The sequence below is a fragment of the Cyprinus carpio genome, chromosome B3 (assembly GCF_018340385.1).
Source record: "Cyprinus carpio isolate SPL01 chromosome B3, ASM1834038v1, whole genome shotgun sequence".
Classification (NCBI taxonomy): Eukaryota; Metazoa; Chordata; class Actinopteri; order Cypriniformes; family Cyprinidae; genus Cyprinus; species Cyprinus carpio.
Window position 1 is genome coordinate 21,317,036 of NC_056599.1, and position 21,299 is coordinate 21,338,334.

Here is a 21,299-nt window from a genome sequence, read left to right on the forward strand (position 1 = left end):
AGACGTGAGCATTGTATGAAAAAATTATTTCCCATTTTTCCATCGTATGATGTTTAAATGATTTATTCCATGTCCAATATGACACATTATTTAACAACTTCAATGTTCATTCCAAACTGATACGTTTACAAATTATCATATTGTATAATTATAACCAGAAAAATGATGTTCTCCTTAAAGAAGATTAACATTCTTGTTTACATACAGAAGGAAGTGGAGCATGCAATAAGAAACATATTTTCAAGGGCTGGTCAAATAGGAACATATAATTTAAGTATTAAAATAATCTCAGTATTTTAAAAATCATTGCATTTTTTATGTTTTGCTGATTTGAACAATTTCAGTGAACACTGCAACACAGCTAATTCACAAAATGCAAACATAATAGAATCACTGTCTTGTCTTTATGAGATACAAACGTGAAAAAAAAAATTGTATCTGCAACTGTGAGTCAAGATTCTAAAGCATTCATTTCAATAAAAATATGTAATGTATAGCTAAAATATAGTGGGGTTTGAACATTATTTAATAATATATATATATATATATATATATATATATAATATATATATATATATATATATATATATATATATATATATATATATAAAATTGTTTTTTTTCTAATTTAATAAACTTTTTATTAACAGATTATATTATTCATGTATGTCTTTTAGTATTTGGTCTGTCCCTCTGATGTGAGCCACACTTGAGCCCCATGAACTCCACAAGTTTCAAAACCTGATGATCATTTTCAGTGTGTCAGACGTACACGTCAGTGTATATTTGCAATGTATTTGCTTTATTTGAATCATACGTTTGGAACTATTATTAATTTTTTATTATTAACAAATTCGAAAGAAACGGATAAAGATTAGAAGAAGAACATATGGGGATAGAGTACAAATTAAAAGGTAGTTAAGTTAAATATTATATATCTATAATTCTAATATTAGTGGCTAAAAGTCACAACGAAAATGCATTACCAAAGCATACATACGGCTCACTAGGTGGCGGTGTAGGGATGATGGCTTTGAAGTGCGCGCCGGATGCTGTGAGAGCCGTGGCACGCGCACGATTATATCCCAGCATTCCTCTCTGTCTCTTCCTCTTTCCTTTTCGGCGACAATGTCTAAGAGAGGTAAGAACCACATATGAGAATCCACACTCATCCTTAAAACGAGACACACTGAAGACTCTTAAAGGATTAAACGGGTTTCAATGATCATAGAGGACTTATGATTTCGATATATTGACGCAGGTTGTGAAGTACATCTTAGATAAAACTAGTTTAGAGCGTTTGCCGCTAGCAGCAGAAGCCATGTTTGCTAAGTACGCAGACTCGAGTCTCGTGGCGCCAGTAGCGTGGTGTTTAAACCCTTCATGCACAAACTTTGCTGTGCGAAAGCAAGTTCTGAAACACGGTTTCACGTCAGCTGTGGTGTAAAATAAGCAATGCACCTATTAAAAGAGCTTGAGGCGCGAGCAGTGGACCGACGACACGCAGCGGAGCAGGCGACGCTTCACTCCCGCCTGGCGAGGCGACGGCGCGGCGCACATACGAGAGAGATTCTGCGGTCATACACCAGGCAGACAGACTGTCAGGTTAATAGATTCTGAAGTTTTATTGTCCTCATGAATGATGCAATAACTGTCGAGTGGAATCAGACAGGTAGCAAATGTAAAAGTTCACTACTGTAACACACAACCGTTTCAACAGCACTTAGCCATTTGCAGACCTAAAGGAACGGTTCGCCCTGAAATGAACACGTTGTTATACACCTTGAGCACTTTTTTTTTTGTTATGATTTTTAATGGAAAACACTGGCTATTAAGCAGAATGACAACCTTAACCACCATTCACTTTCGCTGGGTCTTACTGAATAGTGACTGATGCTTCTATCACTGTAAACAATATTACACCAAATCTTCATAGTTTTGAAGTAACGTTAACTGACTTGAGCTTTGCAGTGTTACTGGCAAAACTCTTGTTTGCTTGAGTATGTAGACAACTCGGTGTGATTGTGTTTTTAGTTGGTAAGTTAACGTGTTTAAAGTTACTACATTTTGGAAGTCATAAATAAATGAAGTTTTTGCTTATCTAGCCAGTGTGACTGGCATCTTTTGGTTGTTTAATCCTAAACCCTTAATGTGTTCATCCTCTTGTTCAGGACGTGGTGGGTCATCGGGAGCCAAGTTCCGTATTTCGCTGGGTCTCCCAGTGGGAGCGGTCATCAACTGCGCTGACAACACAGGTATGAGATCTGCCCGTATTTGGGCTTGTTACCCTTCTTAAAGCACTTGCTTTGTCTGCTCTTGGCTGGGTGAGTCGTCAATGAAGGAATAGTAAACCCCATTGCTGTTGGGTGAGATGGCAGTCGCCATGTGCTGTTAAATCTCAATCCGTGATGGAACAAATGTTAGCTTGTTTGTAATGCCCCAGCTGAGGGTTAGCAGACCTGTATGTCCAACTAACTTCAAGCATTATAATGTTATAGAACATACTAATGAGTTGGTGTTTGCTCAGTTGTTGGATTTTCTCTGGCTTAGGTGCCAAGAACCTGTACATCATATCCGTCAAAGGCATCAAGGGTCGTCTGAACAGGCTCCCCGCCGCTGGGGTGGGCGACATGGTCATGGCCACAGTGAAGAAAGGCAAGCCAGAGCTCAGGAAAAAGGGTGAGTGTTTGCCGAACCTGAATTATCACGTGTTCTGGTTTTGAATGCGAATAGCAGGCTTTGGCATAGAGCTGTTTGAGTGTTGCCGATCTGAATTAAAGGTCAAGTATGTATGCTTTTACAACTTTCCCCTTTTAATCTAGTGCATCCTGCGGTGGTGATACGTCAGCGGAAGTCGTATCGGCGAAAAGATGGCGTGTTTCTATACTTTGAAGACAATGCCGGGGTCATAGTGAATAACAAAGGAGAAATGAAAGGTGAGTTATGAATATACGATCTTGTTTTGTACCCTTCTTAAAGCACTTGCTTCGTCTGCTCTGTGGCTGGGTGAGTCGTCAGTGAAGGAATAGTGAACCCCATTGCTGTTGGGTGAGATGGCAGTCGCCATGTGCTGTTAAGTCTCAATCCGTGATGGAACATTGTCTACTTGAGACCTGTCGTTTTAACTTGATATTCTGGACTTTGCTTGGGTGCAGTGCTGAACTGTTTTTGTGTTTTGTAGGCTCAGGTATCACGGGACCCGTAGCCAAGGAATGCGCAGACCTGTGGCCCAGGATTGCTTCCAATGCTGGCAGCATCGCCTGAGCGCAAATGTGGCTTGTCGTTTTCAATAAAATCCTTCAAGTTTACACGTCTCACTGTCTGTTGATTTCAGGGAATTTGGTCTTGACACTCTAAAGTTAAAATGGCAATATTTTGAATTTGTGTTAACATTTTATGATTGATTATAGATATTTAATGCAAAAAAAGGTTTTACAGACTGAGTTTTTTTTTTTTTTTTGGCGTCAGTACATGTAAATATTTTTACATAAATATTGTCTTGAGTATTGACACTTGACAAATGAGTATATGAAAACTAAATGTATTCAATAATGCATTAACTTAAAGAACGCCAATGAAATGCAAGTCCTTAACAAAAACAAACAAAAATAGCTTTTAACATAATGAAACTAATATTTCGTCTTAAATGGTAACCATGAAATTAATATTTAATAGATTCCCTGGTTTAAAACCTTGTGTATACATTTAAGAAATTGAAAGGTAAAACAATTAATACATTTTTAAAACTTACGATGATTATACACAAATAAATCCAGAAAATACAAAACACATTGTTCAGTTGTTTTTGAGATATTACTAAATACTATTCGAGCTGCACGTCTATATAATAATTCAGTCTTTTTAAAGTAGCTGAATTATACTTTTATACTTTTTTTTTTTGTGCGTGTGTTTTGGTTATGTTATACAGTATATCCTGCAAAATATATATAAACATGTTTTAAATAAGCTTCGCTGATCTGAAAATCAAACTTTCCTGTTAGCGCCAACGCGTGAATACGACGCGTGGTTGTTATGGAGACCAGTTTGTTATGGTTTGAGCTAGCAAGTTAACTTTAGCTGTGCTCGTATTCAGTTGCTGAATTTCTGTCATTTGAGGTAAATAACATTATCAGTTCTCCTCATAAAAATAAATTGTTGGTCTTTTCACGTAACAGTAAGAGCAGGTATGGAGAAATCTGATATGATAAATTTCAGTCAGCTTGAAAAAGAGCTACAAGCGGCGCTGGAAGCGGACAGGAAGTATCAGAGGGAAAACGATGCCAAGTTTCGTGCTTTAAACCAAAATGTCGCCAGCTATGAAGAATTCAGGTACGTTTTCGATTTGTTGTACTGTATAATTTACATTTAATAGCTGTAAAACCTAGCTCTCCTGCTTCATAATTTTACCGAGTAGCAACTCCATGTGTTTATGAGTCATTAAACTAAAACTAAATTCGCACACACAAAATTATACTTAAAATAACTGTTAACTGAAATAAACCGCCAATGCAAAAGTTCTTATTTCCATTCAGTTTAACTAAAACTAAAATAATCTTTAATTAAAAAAAAACTATATAGACAGTTAAAAAAAATGAATAAATTGAACAAAAACAACAAATATACTTGAAAAAAATGTTGAATTGTTGAATGAAAACAAAATAACATTCAAAATATGAATAAAAACCATTTTTGTATCTCAGTGATATTAAAATAACACTTGTGGTGTCTATGTTTTATATGTTATGATTTCAGGGATATAGTACTTGCGTCTCACTTAAAGCCCCTTGACAGAAAGGACATCTCTGGTGCGCCTCGAAAGCAGCCATGGAATCCCATTGCTTTTGGCACAAAGCATGCAAGTGCTTTATCTGAGGAGGTCCAGGTGAGACATTTCATGATACAAATCACCTATATGTTGTCCCAATGCTAGGTCTCACAATACATCATCTCACCTGAGAATCAAGTGTATAACTAACTCAATTCTGAATTTGCTCTCAGCCAAAGTTATCTGAGATCCAACCAAGAAGTGCATCAGAATTCTTCCGTGACTGGCGCAGGTTCGCAGGAAGCTCACTGGAAAAGTACAGTCTCCTCGTGAGTCTGGGAGGCGAGGCTCTGCGGGAAATCTTCAGAACTGAGGTTGGCCTAGGTCTTCTCGGCGAGTTCCTTCTGATTCTGTCGCAGTGTCTTAAGTCAGGGGATGAGGAAATAGTGACCGGAGTGCTGGACGGCCTTTCCAGAACTGGCCGTTTTGGCCTTAACCTGTCTCTTCTTAGTCAGGCTGAACAAAAAGCCCGTGAGGAGCTTTTCCACAAGCTACAAGTTGCAGCAGGTGATTCTTCTGAAACTTCAGTGGCTTGTGAGGCCAGTCTTACAGCAAAACTGAAAGTGTTAATGGGAAAATATGGCATCCAGAAATAGTTTGTATTGAAATTCCATTGTACCTTAAGCAGTTTTTATTGTCATATATATATATATATATATATATATATATATATATATATATATATATATATATATTTATTTATTTATTGCCAACACCCGCCAACGGCTGGCAGAAGAATATGCCAAGAAAAGTGCTGGCCATTTGTTTTTGGGCCATTTGCCCATTGTTACTTTCAGCCTATGAGGCTCCTGAAGATAAGGAAGACATCTTTGCCAGCAGGGCCTGTCCTGCATTTCTTGTCTTTGACTCTGCTGCCGTCCTGGCTGATATGACCATTGAACTTCCTTGTCACTGTAAACCAGAGGAGACTCATTCAGTGGTGTGGTACTATCAAAAACAAGTTGGCTCCATGAACACCAAAGTCCTCACAGACTTTGAGGGCACTACGGTGGTGGAATCATCCAAAGTTGGCCGAGGGTCTGATCTGCGTAGTCGCTTTTCCATCCGTTTGTTTAGTCTTCTCATCTTCAGGGTGCAGAAAGCTGACTCGGGGCACTATATCTGTGGCACCGCCTCTGGCGAATTCTTCTACGGCTACGATGTTGATGTCCAGGAGGTCCGGCAAGTTTTATTTCCTTGGAACGTCAAGCAGAGGACTCAAGTACAAAAAGCAGAGGCCATCAGCATAAAAACTGAAAAGTTTCAGGTGTTCACCAGGTACGAGCCGTGGTCTAAATGTGACCGCTGTGACGTCCGGGGGGAGCAGATGCGTGGAGGGCTTTGTTACATCAGAAGCATTTACCTCCATGTACGTTATCAGCGTGAATCGGACACAGAGGCTCCTTGTGGTTCCTCAGCCGTTCCCCAACAGTTTGGCCTTTATGGTAGGAGCTATGGAGCCAAGCTTGAGGTGAGGAACTGTCACACCCCCTGTCCTCCAAAACCTACAATATCTCCAGAGAGACACGCTCTGCTGAAGTTCCTTGAGTTTGACGATCGGTCTTCTTCAGGTGTCACCATCCACTTTCACAACCACCCCACAGGCTCTGATCTGGTCTTGACCTGTCCTGGCGCCAAACCGCAGTACGCTGTGGCCTGGGATAAAGTTCAGCAGCGCTTTACCGTTCTCAGTATATGGAGGGACTGAATAAGACGTCTCGTGTCTTCATTGACACCGGTCACCACCTACACTTCAGACCTGTGCGGCTGGAAGACAGAGGCTCCTATTTCTGCTGGCTCCATGGAGAGCTGGCTGCAGAGATCAGATTGGGGGTGTATCTGCGCTTGGGAAGCTTGCGTCAAATCTGGGACCCAGAGTCTGTCTATGCGCTAAAGTTATACTTGCTTGCTACGCTGGCATTTCTGCTATGTTTCTCCTCACTGTGATAGTCAGATTTCTTTGGCAGATAAGCAAGGAAGAAACATCTGCAGATATTAACTTGAATTTGCTGTAATTATACTGATGCACATTTCATCATTGCATGAAGTGCAAGGTGAAAGCGAATAAATATGCTGCTTATTGAATTTTCTGAATTTGAATGTTTTTGTTTTTTAACAAACTGAGAGTGACAATGGAATTAAATCACTATGTATTTTTATTTAATTCTGAAAACATTTAAATAATAAGCATTGAATTCACAATTGTAAAAATAAGAGGGAAACATCACATATTGTACAGCGAGGGTTCAAAAGTGATTTTACGTTCTATTTATCTTAATTTTTATCTGTGAACACTCATCACTCAATATATATTATGATATGATATGATATGAATAGTTTCCACAGCAATGCTCTCTTAATTTTTATCTGTGAACACTCATCACTCATAGTTTCTATAAAATTGTTTAATCGATAATTTTAGAATTCAATAAGACTTAAAAGCTGATTGTTATCTTTTAAAACAAACCAATTAATTTAAGTTATCCAACCAACCGTCATCCATCCAAATAAATAAATAAATAAAAAAAAAAAAAGTTTTGAATATTTTCAAATATTTTATAGCACTTGGCATAAGATCTTTTAAAGATTAAAAGTGTTTTCTTCTTCTTACTTAATTTATATGACAAGTTTTCCAAATCTATAAATCACAATTTTAAAATCTCAATTATTCAAAGTAAAAAAGGTGTTGTAATTAAAATATGTTGATATTTAGTTATTTTAGCTAATTTTATTGCTAGTTTCTTTTTATTTTCTGCTTTAAATAAAAAGTCGTAGATTTTCCATCTCTGTTCAAATATTTCACATTTATTGGTCACAATCGATACAGTCGCTAGAGGGCGTGATTTCACCGCGGATGGGAACCACATGTTTTTAAAACCGCTAAGTACTATTAATATGTGTAGAATTATTTTATGTTTCTAGAACTATAATATCTCTGGCTGCTAATTTATTGCCAGTTTAAATGTAAATGGGAGGACGTTCTGGTTTCCGCATGCTCGCAGAGGTCTTGAGCAGTTATGTGCTTGCAGCATCAAAGCAGAACTCGTGCGTGCTGACAGAGGAAGGCAGCGGCGGATGGGGTCTGAGTCTGACTGACACATATCTGATCAGTAGGTTGCTGTCGCACGGAGGTTTCCGGAGCTGTCCCTGAACGGTCTGTCATTCCGTCGCGCAATGAAGGATCAAAACTACTCCGAAGAAGTTTCAAAAATACTGGAGGAGGCCCCCTCCGCTCGCAAAGCACTTTTAGACAACTACAACAATTTACACAAAGTAGCGGAGTACTGCGAGAGCAACTACCAGAAGGTAAGACAGTCCCACGCTCGAGCAGCTTCACATCACACAACACCGATTTAATCTGACACCGGTAGAGAAATGATGAGACGTGCCATTTACAAAGCAACACTTTAATTGTTTAACAGCATACTTGAGTGATACGAATGCGCATTGGCCACAGATTGCATTTTTTGCATTTCCACTGCGCTGGTTTTCTATTATTGTTTTCCATGTAAACGCGTTAGATAGATGTACTGGACCGTTGCGCTCGCGTTTATCGCAGCGTTGCGTCCTAAAACCGTGGCACTCAAGATAAAATCAGTTAAACAGACCTAGAACCTTGCGTTTTACCCCATTCCTCTACCCTGCGTCCCAAAACGGATGCAGAAATCAGTTTTTACAGTCAGTGTGTAAACAGTAGCCTACTCAAATGTGTTTCTAGAGGTAAATGCTACACAGATTGGTGGATTTAATTTCCTCAGGAGTGTTTGGAGTCCCTCAGTACACTCTTTTTGACTTCACCACTTTGTAAAACCACAGATTACAACTTTAACAGTTTGAACTCACGCGCTCACACTCACGTTGCTATTTATGAGACTGGTGTTCAATTTAAATATGTTATTGTACAGTATTCAGGAAGAAAGACATACAAGTGAGAAGATGAAGCAAGACTGTCTTCGTTACAGTAGAGACGCTATCACACTGCTAAAAGTTTCGCGTTAAGGAGTAGGTTTAAGGGTGTGAGGACCATTTGTATCTGCTTTGTTTATTTTGTATCTGCTTTGTTTATTATTATTTATTATTATTATTCTTCTCTTCTTTCTTCAAAGGGCCTAAACATGCTCGAAAAGTCCTGAAAAACTTTGCACACGCGTCAAAAATTTACGTCTGATATAGGTTTCAGAAGAGGGTGTGGCAAAATGGCACACATATGTAAAGCATCAGTACCTACAAAAAAGACTCTTGGAGCAATATCCGAAAAAGTTATTTTTAATTTTATGACAAATTTTGCATCATTTTTGTTTTGCATGCCTTGTATTTTAACGAGTCAACACCAAATTTGGTTTAATCTAAGTCAGTTAAATACCATTTTCGTTGGCACCGTGGCTGCCTGATAATTCCGCCATGAAAAAAATGAGTTGCTATAACTACAATGTCCAATTCTGCCACAAACTTCACATGTTTGATAATGAAAGAAGAACAATAGTCAAACCTGAAAAAGTACTTTGTACTTACACAACTACAAAATTTTATGTTGTTTTTTTTTCAGTTCCCTTTTCTTTAATTTCTGCAGTAAAGGCATGTTCAAAAAGTGGTTACAAAATGTTAATTGCGAGATCTTTATTAAAGCAACAATCAACACCAAACCAATACACCAACCAAAAATAAAAATATACTCAACACCATGTCATTATTTTTTACCTAGATTTTATTCACATTAATCACTTACCCCCGATGTCATTCCTTGAAACCCCTCGCCAAATGCGCCGTTCGTCTTCGGAACACAATTTAAGCATATTTGGATGAAAACTTTGGTCAGGCTTGTGACTGTCCCATAGACTGCCAAGTAAAATAGAACAGTGTCAAACTTCACATCCATTAAAGGTATGAAGCCATTATCATCATCAGAATACTCCATCTGCAAACATGCAATCTGATTTACAATAAGGGTTATTTTAAAAAGGATAAAGGGATACTTCTGGAGTATCCCTTTAATGTGCATTAAGATGAAGTTGCCTGAAACATGATTCAACATTTAACCCTTGATGAGACCAAGGCCTTCACAACTAATTAATTGGCTATTAAAGGATGTTTCTAATTCTGCAGTCTGGAAATGACACCACAAAAGCCCTGGAGGAGACCAAGGCCTTCACCACTCAGTCGTTGGCTAGTGTGGCCTATCAGATCAGCTCTATGGCCACCAATGTGCTCAAGCTTCTGGATGCACAGACCCTGCAGCTCCGCAAGATAGAGTCCTCCATCAACCAGATCGGACAGGTACCAACCCCATTTTGAGATAATTTTGAACTTTTTTTTAATTATTATTTTGATCATATTATCACAATACAGTCATTTTAATCAGTGTAAAGTAAAGTAGTTCAGTCCTGTCATGCTAACTGAATACTGGTACCATCTGAATTTTGCCATATGTCACCACCAAATGTTTACATACTGGCAACAAGTGCGCCTCGACCCACCAACTACCCTGAGATGTATTACCAACTCCACACCTTACAAAAAAAAAAATTAAAAAAAACACAATTTTAACATATTAATCCACTCCACTATATCCCATAAACCAAAGAATAAATTGCAAATTAAATGCAAAAGTAAAAAAAACGGTTGTAGGGATAACAATCAAAAAAAAAAAATAAATCAATCATATATAATAACTTCACAACATCTTATATTTTAATTCTATTTTTTAAATTTTAGTTTCAAAGTGCAATTCTGCATATATAAGATGACTGTTTTCATTTAGAAGATGATAGGACATCTACGCAACAATTTAATAATACAATTTAAGTGAGCAAAAATCTGTTAATGTTATAAAAAAAGACTCTCCAACAGATCTGTGATACATTTTAAGTGAGCAAAAGTCTGTGAAGGGTTTCAGAAAAGACTCTCCTACTGTCAAGTGATTAAGGACAGAGTACTGTTGTAGAAATGTCCCAAAGCTCAATGTAGGTAGTCACTGTTTGGGGCCCCTGTCTCCCGGGTGATAATACTCCATGCCACCACGGCCCCCTCCTTCCCCATCGATTTTCTTGGCTCCTCTCACTGCGGCTGGGACTCCAGCACAGCATTCCAGCGCGCTCCGTGCCCAGCCTGCCTAACCAGGTCACCTGAGGCAGGGCTAAAGCGGGGGTAAGCCAGATCCCAGACTTGGAATGTAAACCCTAAATTGCGGCCGTTCTCCTTCGAACACAATTTAAGATATTTTGGATAAACCCTTGAGGGCCACTGTTCTCTCGCTCAGAAACAAAGTTTGAACCCTTAAGCATGAAGGGTGAACATATTGATGTTCTCCATTGTCTGCCCTGTGCCCAGGAAGAGCTGTAACAAGCAGGCCTGGAATAATGGTGGTCCTTCTCACCCTGTTTTTTGGGCTCACAGAGGAACGCCAGAGTGGTGTTTCAAGGAAGAAGGCCTATCTAATAATCTGTCTTAGCAAGGCCGAACAACATCAGTTCCTCCTACATGACAAACTAAACTTTTACAGAGGGAGTTGAGTAGACAGGAACGGTCTAATATTTTTTAATTTTATTTTTAGTTAAGCTTTATTTCAATTTCCAAAAATATTTGCAATGTTTTTTTTGTTTTAGTTAACAGCAGGTGTACCATTGTTAACCATACCATACCATAGTTAGTTAATTAATAAAAAGGAATGTGAATACATTGCAATTTAAAAATAATTGTACACCTTTCCTCAACAGATCCATAGTATAATAAAAATATATATATTTTACTACAGAATGCTACAAAGACCAGAATCAGAGTGATGACGGTGTGGCATGTAGACTGGGAATATTTGTTCATTTTTCAAAAAAAAAAAAAAAAAATTGTTTAGAGATTTCTAGGAGTAATTTTCCCCCCAATATCTGTACTTGTATACAGACAGTGGACATGCACAGGGAGAAGGTGGCCCGCAGAGAGATCGGCGCTTTCACAGTTGCCAAGAGGGTTCCACGCAGTCATAAGATTGTCCCCCCAGCAAAAAATAAAGAAGCCAAGATCAAGTACTCCCGCACACCCATCTCTTTCACTAGCCTGGACTCAGTCGGCCATGGCATGAAGGTGAGCACACATATCATTTCATGAAGTGGGTACAGAGAATCTAACACATAAAGTGTGCTAGAATGCTACACTGAGTTATTTATCAACGGTGCTTTCCCCATTAAATATATGCATGAGGTTTTCTGTAGATTAAGTGTCTGATGGGGAAAACATTCAAATGCTGTGGCAAATACATTACTTGGAATGACAGTGTTTTTGTATCATCCAAACATTCAGTACAACTATATCAGATTTATTTGCCATTGTTTCCACTGAAATCGCATGCTTGTTGCTTGCTGTACTGATTTTATCATCATAAATATGCAAGTAAGAACGGTAACCCAGGGTTTACAGTTGTACAGTGTGAAATCTCAAAACCTGACTACCCAGGATTATTTAGCAGCTTAGGATAAAGTAGAAACAGAATGAAATGATATACGCCAAGATCACCCGATGTTTACTAGGACTCTGTATTAACAATGAACATTTTGAGATTTTAAGATTTTAAGAACATTTTAGCTGTTTCTTCATGTAGCGTTTAATTTCTTCCCATCACAAAAAGGCAAAATGGTGAAGGTACCATTCGATGTTAGTTTAGCTTTTGTTAGTTTTGTCACACTTGACCACATCCTGTTATACAGCAGTTAGTCTGACATCAATGAACAGTACACACACACACATTCAGATCACTCTTCTTTCCTACCTCCTCTACACTTCTTTTCCCTCAAACACACACACAGTTGGCTGGCTACCAGGCACTAAGCAGCGTGGGAAAAGCAGCTAGTCATTAATTGGTGTTACCCATGCTAAGCTTGCTCACTGATACCCCGCTAGGTCCGTATAGCAGTGAGCAGACAAACAAATACAAAGCTTCAAGAATTTCAAAGGAATGCACTTGTCAGGCTTGTAGATACATTAGCACAAAGCCACAGAAGACTGTTGAAGCACACATTTATATTAAGTCTATCACGTAGCACACACACACACATCGCATGCAAACGTTTATATACTTACAGAAGGTAGTTTTTCATGTGAAGTGTTATTGTTTTAATCATAAACTGATCTTCTACACAAGGTTAGTGCAAGATTTTCTACAGTCAAGATCATGCATTAAATTGAGCAAGAAGACAGACTTATACAGTGTTAAAAAACTTTTTTTCTATTTCAAATAAATGCTGCTTTTTAAACTTGCTGTTATATGAAGCAGCACATCGTCGTTGTGGATCATGTGACACTGAAGACTGGAGTAAGGGCTGGCTGCTGAAAATTCAGCTATGCCATCACAGGAATAAATTACATTTTAAAAAATATTGAATTTTTTTTTTTTAATTGTAATAATATTTAACAATATTACTGTTTTACTGTATTTTGACCAAATAAATGCAGCTTTGATAAGCATGAAAGATGTCTTGCAGAAACTTTAGAGAAAAAAAATGTAATATAAATGTATATTTATTCACTTCATGTTTGACTCTAAAGCTGAAGTATGTGATTTCATTAAAAAGAAATACAAAAGTAACGATGAAAAAGGTTTTTCTGAACACTACGCACTAGTCAGTCAGACAGACTCAATCATATTGGTTGAGTCAGTGTTGCTGTGGAGATTTGCTCAACCGAACAGCAGTGTACTGATAGCATCACTGAGCCCCAGTGTTTACACTTTTTGTGGTTAGCCAGTAAATATAGTTTATATCCCTGGAGTAAATGTGCAGTTATTTTGATTTCAATATATTCTGCATTCTCAGGAAAACACAGTAAATGTGAGATTGGCTATTGCTAATAGAAAGAATAGAAAGAGGGTGGTCAGTCTTTAGTTTGTCTGTGGATTGTGTTTGTTTGGATATTATAATTTAGTTCCATTCAAAAATGGCTAATCTTCAGATTTGTTGTTTTCAGGATTCTGGCCAGCCACAGATAAAAACAGCTACCATGACACGGAGCAGCAGCACACTGAGGTACGTCCAGTTCTGTTCACACAGGACTAGTGTTATTTTAGTATTATTATATAGTATATACTATAATAATTTATATATATATATATATATATATATATATATATATATATATATATATATATATATATATATATATATACAATAATAGTATTCATTAATATTTTAAATTACCATTTATTTTTACATTTTCAATTTTAATTTTAATTTGTTGTAGTCATTTTGCTAGGAGGATTTGTCATATTTACTTTTTGAATTTTTTTGTTAATTAGGTTTAATTTATTTGTATTTCCGTTTTAGTTTTAGTCATGTTAATACTTATTTTGAGTTAGTTGCGAAGGCAACATTTCTCATTTTTAATGTTTTCTTTAAGTTCTTTAAGTTATAAGTTTACTTTGTTCTAATATTTTTATTTTATTTTGGTCAATGAAAATGATTCTTAATAGTCAGCAATAAAACAACGTGTTGTATATAAGGAGTCTGTGATAACTGAGGAGTGTCTGAATATTTTTTCAGCATCTTGCGCCATGAGTGCTGTGATGCTGTTTAATAAAACGTATCGAGACTTTTGCACGTTTTCATTGTTATGCAGTATCCACCTGTTTTTGATCACAAGTATGCATCCTGTGTTTATTCATCACCTGCCACCCGCGTGACCACAGCCACCCTATGAGTAACTACAATGGTAGTCATCACATCTTTTTATTCTGGATTAGATCCTCCACCAAAAATGTAAAAACTATAATTTTTTATTTTTTTTATAATAATGAAGGAAAAAAAAAAAGATCTGATATATTACTTATACTAACTTCACATGTCTCAGGCTTCTGTTCCTCTTCCTTCTCAGTTAGAGGGCCTTTCTCCAGGAAGTGATTTTAGTTTTGTTTTACCCACTTCCCTTCTTTGCACTGCCTGAAAGCAACACGGTTTGCATTGCGGTAACTTTAGCTTCTCAGAACAAGCACTTGAGTCATGCACTTGCCTTTTAAAGCAGTGTCCTAAGTGACTTTCTGTATAAAATACAGAAGTACTGTACATGCCTAATATGAACTCTCTGACAGCTCAATATGTGTGTCTGTGTCTGTATGTTAATTATCGAAGCAGCCGTCCACCTGAGCCTGTCCAGTGTCCTGTGGCGCCCACTCTCTCTCATGGAGCGTCCCTCACCTCACTCAATGACAAGTCTATCGCGTAAGAGCACATAAAGTGTTGTATAATTTCTGATTATAATTCTAACATCAGAGTTATATCACTTCTCATAACTGGATGTCTTCCATGGCTGCAGTTCGAGTTTTGGTAAAGCCGTGCCGCCTCCTGTAGTGCCCAGCTGGCCCGCCAGTCCTGAGGTTGACATCATCAACACGCTGCTGGGTGAAGGGCCTCCTCCACCACCCCCAATGATGGAGGCAGAGGGTGAACAGGATCATGGGCTGGAGACCGGTCCACCTCCACCACCTCCTCCCCTCGACTGTACCAACATCCCCCCACCCCCTCCTATGCTCACCTCAGTGAATACACCTGATCCCAGCAGCCTCATGGCCATACCTCCTCCTCCACCAGCTCCACCTCTTGAAACAGGTTAGTCTGTGCTGACTGACAGATTTCAGCATCATGCTATAACACAGTTACACCATATAACAACTACATGTGATGTGTGATCAGGGTGAGATCTTTTTTTTTTTTTTTGTCCTAACCAGCTGCTCAACTTCTGAATGTAAACTGTCAAATTTTTGGAGTCTGTAAGATTTTTTTTATGTTTTAAAAGAAGTTTTCTCACCAAGGTCGGATTTATGTTGCATTTATTTGATCAGAGAGAATGTAAATACAGTAATATTGTGAAATATTATTACAGTTTTGTATTTTAATGCATTTTTAAGTAAATGTATTCCTGTAATGGCAAAGATGAATTTTCAGCAGTCATTACTGTCTTCAGTGTCACATGATCCTTTAGAAATTATTCTCATATGCTAATTTGCTGCTCCAGGAACATTTATTATTATAACGAATGTTAAAAACGGTAGCGCTGCTTAATATTTTTGTAGAAACTATGATACAATATTTTCCAGGGTTTGTTGATAAATATAATATTTATATATTTATTTATAACATTTACTCACCCCCGAGGCATCATAGGTGTATATGACTTTCTTCTTTCAGACAAATTCAGTCAGCGTTATATTAAAAATTGTCCTGGCTATTCCAAGCTCTATCATTGCAGTCAGCGGGTGTTGCAGTGCTTCAGTCCAAAAGAAGTTAAATAAAAAGCACTCATCCATAAAAAAAAGTGTCTCACACGGCTCCGGGGGGTGAACAAAGGCGTCCTGTAGCAAATTGATGCATTTTTGTAAGAAAAATAACCATATTTAAAACATAATAGTCACTTTAAGCTAGTTTGTGCTCACTGTTGTACACGGAAGCAGCTCCAGGATGAGGTCGGTTTTGCGCATGAGTCTCGTGAAAACCAGCGTTTGTTTACGTGATCAAAGGAAGCAAAGTTTCCTTACTTTATTAAAGGAAAACCAGTCTCCTCTTGATTAAATCGAAATCCTCCGACATTCTTCTATACAAATCCTTGTTTTGTACCTCTAATTAGTGACCATTGTTTTGTTTTGATCTCTCCGCTGCGTTTCCGCATGCGTCACTTCTGAGCAGCGCATGCGCAAAGCTGACCTCATACGTCATCCTCCCAGAGCTGCTTCCATTTACAACATTGAGCGCAAGCTAGATTAAAGTGATTATTACGTTTTGAATATGAATTTTTTTCTTACAAAAACAAATCAATTCGCTACAGTAGCCCCCTGGAGCCGTGTGAGACACTTTTTTTTTTTTTTTTTATGGATGGGTGCTTTTTATTTAACTTCTTTTGGACGGAAGCACTGCAACACCTGCTGAGTGTCATGATAGAGCCTGGAACAGCCAGGACAATTTTTAACATAACTCCGACTGGATTCGTCTGAAAGAAGAAAGTCATAAACACCTAGGATGCCTCGAGGGTGAGTAAAACACAGCCTGATTTTCATTTTTGGGTGAACTAACCCTTTAAGATTTGCATCTGAAATTGTGTACTGTTAGAGTATGCACTACATTACAAAAAAAAATTACAAACAAAAAACATAAAAAAATGCTAAAAGAATAAAAACCAGTATGTTACCATATTATAAATCTGAAGGGAAAACAATCCTGTCAAAATCAATATATAAACTCTGTACTGAAGTGAAATTGAATGGAGAATTTTTGTGTCTAGTGGCTGAGGAGAAAATTGAATGGAGAATTTTTGTGTCTAGTGGCTGAGGAGAATGGATTTCCTCTACCAGAAGCTCCCATTGACATGCTTCCTCCACCAGCCCCTGATGGCCTTGATCTTCCAACCCCACTGCCTCTGCCGTGTGACGAGAACTTTGAAGGTACAAAAATGGCAAAGCAAAGGTGGTATTTTGTTTGTATGTTGCATTATATCTTGCTCCAGAATGCTCAGTTTGTATGATTACATGTTTGCTTTGTCTTACAGGCAGCGTATCTATGCTTTTTATCTTTGTGTTGCTTTTGTTTATTTCTGTGAGCTTTTATACTCTATTCTCTTATTTTCACACTTGTCTCTCTCTCTTCTCACTCAGCTCCGCGCTCTCGCCGCTCACGGGTGCGACGCCATCCTCCTAGCTCTCGCTCGCTGTCTCTGAGGGTCCGCATGGGCCCCAGCGCTCGCTCGCTGTACACACGCTCGCTTTTTCTGCCTTCTGCTCAATCACGTAAGGCCCCACTCTTTCCCGAGACCCGATTCGTTAAAGCCACCCCTCAAGACTTTGATTTTCATTTTGTTACCAAATATATTGACACCACATACCAAAAATAGATTTTTATTTATCCATGCATACCATCCAAAGACCATTTATTTTATTTTTATTGTTCAACCCTCAAATTTGTTCCCTTGATAAACACCTGTCAGTCATGATACCCCCACCCCCTCCATACCCGCCTCCTCTGGCTCCGCCGGTTTCGTTCAGCCCATTGTGCAGGATCCCTGCCCGCCTGGAGCACCTGGGTAAGTGAGGCCTCTTTGTTGCATTGCTGTCTGATGCTCTTCTCTTCCTTTATATTTGCCACTTCCCCTGTCTGCTCTTCAGCAAGCCAAATCAGCACATAATATGACCTCATATCACTCCATCCTGCACACAACAGGACACTCGATCTACATCCTCAGCCAAGTTAGATCTCCCTGTTAAAAACTCAGATGAGTTGAGTGATTTTAAAGGGATAGTTCAGTCAAAAATGAACAGTCTTTCATCATTTACTCACCATCATGTCAGTACAAACCATTAACAAAATTGAAAAGCAGGTGCTCAGCCAACTGTAGAAAACTTCAAAATAAAAAATTCAAAGGAAAAAGTCCAATTTCGACCAACTTCAAAGACTTCATTAGACATCCTGAACTATTAAATATTGTTTTACATTTAAAAAAAATCTTGAGCTGCATCTTAAATTGTGTGACTACTATATGTATTACATTTGATGAATAACTATTATTGAAAAGACTGACCTATAAAATAGATCTAAAACAAGAAAAAATGATAAACCGTACACAAAAAAATGCATAAAAATACATTCCAGTCCAGTCTGTAGACATATTTGGACGCTGTAGTGGAGTCAGAGGAATATAAACTGACACTGGTGTATTATATTCCAAGTCTTCTGAAGCCATATGATAGCCTTTTGTTTGTCTTTGATGAACGATCTCTGTAAAGATGAAGTGTGTGGTTTCTAGTGTCAAAAATGGAATTGTGAAAATAACTGTAATAATTATTCATTATTTTATTTGTATAAAATTACAGATACATTGGTGTTAGTTATATTGTTTGATGAACAGTGTAGGCGTTCATATGTTTCAGATGGAAAAAAATAATAATTGTTTGATTGTTTGATTGTTTGATGTGGCTTGTTGAACGGAAATCACCCACGTCTTCTTCAAACTCACTTTTGATCACGAAAGTGCAGTTGCACTTTGTCAGTTTTGTCAGTTTGTTAACTCTGTGTGTCTATGCACTTTTAGACCTTGAGATTCCAGCACCGCCACCACTAGACAGTTTTGACAACTTTGAAGAGCTGCCCCCTCTACCTCCTCCTATTGATTATGACATAACTGCACCAGCGGACTATTTGGATAAAGGTAGGCTCATTTATGATAACTCGTTCAGGTAAAGAATTTGCATTGTGAAAATGACTGTATTGACATCTAAGACAAATCATTTTGTAATTATACATTCAGAACATGAGATATTAACTACATCTTCAGGTACTGATTTTTCCATTGTAATTCTCTTTCCTACAGTGGTGGCACTATATAACTACGACACAGGCAAGCCAGGTGACCTGGTGTTTCAGGAGGGCGATATCATCTACGTCCCAGCAGGAATGAGAATGGCTGGTGTGAAGGCTATCTCAATGGAGTAAAGGGGTATTTTCCTGGCAACTATGTGGAGTCCACAGCTTAACTGGCCATAAGAAGCCAGAACGTCAGTGAATAAACCAAAGACACCTAAAACACCTATAACTTAATAAAAACAAAGAAAAAAACTGAATTAATCAAAATGATAAAAAAAAAGAGAAAAAATGAATTTATACTATGTTGACCTTTTAAAACATTTTAAATGGAATTAACATGCTGACTGATTCCAGCAGAGATGAGTCGGTATTTTAAAGATGACTTTGGTCTTAAATAATGATGATGATCATAATTGATCTCTCAGGACTTTTAAGTTATAATCGTAATGTACAACATATTAAGAAACTTTTTCTGTACATTTAGTTGTATTTGATAAGTTAAGCTCACAAAGTCGTGTTAAATAGTGGATGTTTAGTGGTTAATTCTGTAAGCATATTTTCATGGTTTGTTTGAATAGGCAATTGTGCAAAGTAAATAATGAAGTAATATATAATAATAGATACGTGTAATATATTATAATGCAGTTTCCTAATTAAAAACCTTTATTACTTATGATAAATTACATTTAATTGATAACATTTTCTTGATTCTCTTGCAAATACAGTATTTTCCCAAACATTTTATGCTCTGTTTAGTGAATTAAATGTTAATGTACACCACATCGGCCCAATTCAGTCACGATTTCAATGTTTTATGATACCAAGTTAGCATTTACAGTCCACTGAATCAATAAACTGTTGACGGTAATGTCTTTGAATGAAGTTGCATTTGTTGTATGTCATTTCTAACCATCCACTCTCTTTTCACTTTATTTATAAGATCCTATGACCTCTTCATTTTACATTTATGCATTTAGCAAACACTTTTACCCAAAGCGATTTACAAAAGATAACTAAATTCATAATACACAATTGCAGGTTTATTTGACAACTAGATTAGGAGTTCATTCATGGGGAACTGGCTCATCAGCACCATTCTTAAACTTAAATGTGTTTCTCTTTATTTCACATAAATGAAAGGGACAATTCTGGGCAGATATAATGTGTATTTGGAGTGAGCACAGCTGATCTTAATTAGATTAAATAGTAAGGCTTTCTTGATCAGCTGTCTTTGCCAGAAAGAGGCAGTATAATGATATAGGAAATATAATGCCTGTTCTTTAATGGTAAGGTAATTAAGTTAAATAAAAGACAAATAATGAAGCACACTGTTGATGGTGCACTCTTAAAAAACTAAACATTCACTGGGATGGTACCTTTTTACACATTTGTAACTAAATTTCCCCCCAGACTGATGCAAAAACAAAATATGCATACAGGAAACATCTGGTATATAGGTACTGTGTCTTTAAACACCAGACAGTTGCCATAAAAGTGTTTAAAACTTTAAACCCTCCCTCAGATAAGACTCAGTATCAAATCAGAGCAGTGCATTCAACATCTACTTTATTGCCGTAATCACCTGTGTTCCTAGAGGTAAGACTTCTATTTGTTTTTCAGAGATGTGCTTGAAAACTTGCTGGGTATAAGAAGTAATCATTTTACTAACTACATAAAATGTGTATGATGTTCACCTATGCTAGTAGAATATCCCTGACATGTGACTGGGCTTGTATAAATATATTGATCTGTAGGCTTTTTAATAATGTTAAATATTTAGTTTTTCAACAGCTTCAATGTTTGTATTTTAGCAAGAGTTTCTTTTGTTTTGTGATTCCTTTGTTGGATGGAAAGGACAGGTGAGGTCTAAAACACTGCTGGCAGTAAGAGAAAACTGGAGAAATCAACATGGCAGCTGTTGTTTTATGGTGTCAGTGGAAGTGTTTCTTGATGGGTGTTGAAGGGGTGCTGCTCTAACATGTAGGCCTACAGCAAGGCGTTCACAAAACTTGACAGGGCCTGGGACAAATTTTTTAGCCCACTTGGGCCCAGTGAGTAAGCTATCCCATATAGATGACCTTGATGGCCCTGAACAACAGCCTTGACTTATAGTAAAATACAAATTATGAATGGAAAAGCTTGTTGTTTTCTTT

At 37.5% G+C, this 21,299-nt stretch overlaps 4 protein-coding genes across 5 annotated transcripts; all 4 read left to right on the top strand.

Moving 5' to 3' along the window:
* Window positions 1–993: 993 nt before the first annotated feature.
* On the top strand, window positions 994–3,308 carry LOC122136528 (60S ribosomal protein L23). Its single transcript, XM_042720213.1, has 5 exons — window positions 994–1,141; window positions 2,172–2,255; window positions 2,551–2,679; window positions 2,823–2,936; window positions 3,182–3,308. Exons 1-5 carry the CDS (start codon window positions 1,129–1,131, stop codon window positions 3,262–3,264), a joined length of 423 nt encoding a protein of 140 aa, XP_042576147.1. The 5' UTR covers window positions 994–1,128; the 3' UTR covers window positions 3,265–3,308.
* A 129-nt stretch (window positions 3,309–3,437) lies between these two features.
* Window positions 3,438–5,459, top strand: ccdc103 (coiled-coil domain containing 103). Its single transcript, XM_019088314.2, has 3 exons — window positions 3,438–4,329; window positions 4,753–4,882; window positions 4,999–5,459. The coding sequence occupies exons 1-3, from the start codon at window positions 4,187–4,189 to the stop codon at window positions 5,419–5,421; spliced, it is 696 nt and encodes a 231-aa protein (XP_018943859.2). The 5' UTR covers window positions 3,438–4,186; the 3' UTR covers window positions 5,422–5,459.
* A 97-nt stretch (window positions 5,460–5,556) lies between these two features.
* On the top strand, window positions 5,557–6,910 carry LOC109072031 (Ig-like V-type domain-containing protein FAM187A). Its single transcript, XM_019088319.2, is given in 3 exon segments — window positions 5,557–6,489; window positions 6,492–6,719; window positions 6,722–6,910. Coding segments are annotated over 3 exon segments (1,272 nt in total). The 5' UTR covers window positions 5,557–5,564; the 3' UTR covers window positions 6,841–6,910.
* An 864-nt stretch (window positions 6,911–7,774) lies between these two features.
* Window positions 7,775–19,355, top strand: abi3a (ABI family, member 3a). 2 transcript variants are annotated; one of them, XM_042720214.1, is made up of 11 exons: window positions 7,775–8,131; window positions 9,929–10,099; window positions 11,720–11,899; window positions 13,775–13,833; window positions 14,926–15,021; window positions 15,116–15,408; window positions 17,115–17,234; window positions 17,445–17,576; window positions 17,774–17,869; window positions 18,875–18,991; window positions 19,154–19,355. In XM_042720214.1, the coding sequence occupies exons 1-11, from the start codon at window positions 8,000–8,002 to the stop codon at window positions 19,273–19,275; spliced, it is 1,518 nt and encodes a 505-aa protein (XP_042576148.1). In that variant the 5' UTR covers window positions 7,775–7,999; the 3' UTR covers window positions 19,276–19,355. The 2 variants fall into 2 exon arrangements, with proteins under 2 accessions (XP_042576148.1, XP_042576149.1); XM_042720215.1 differs by lacking the exons at window positions 17,445–17,576; window positions 17,774–17,869 and having other exon boundaries at window positions 7,789–8,131.
* Window positions 19,356–21,299: the final 1,944 nt, after the last annotated feature.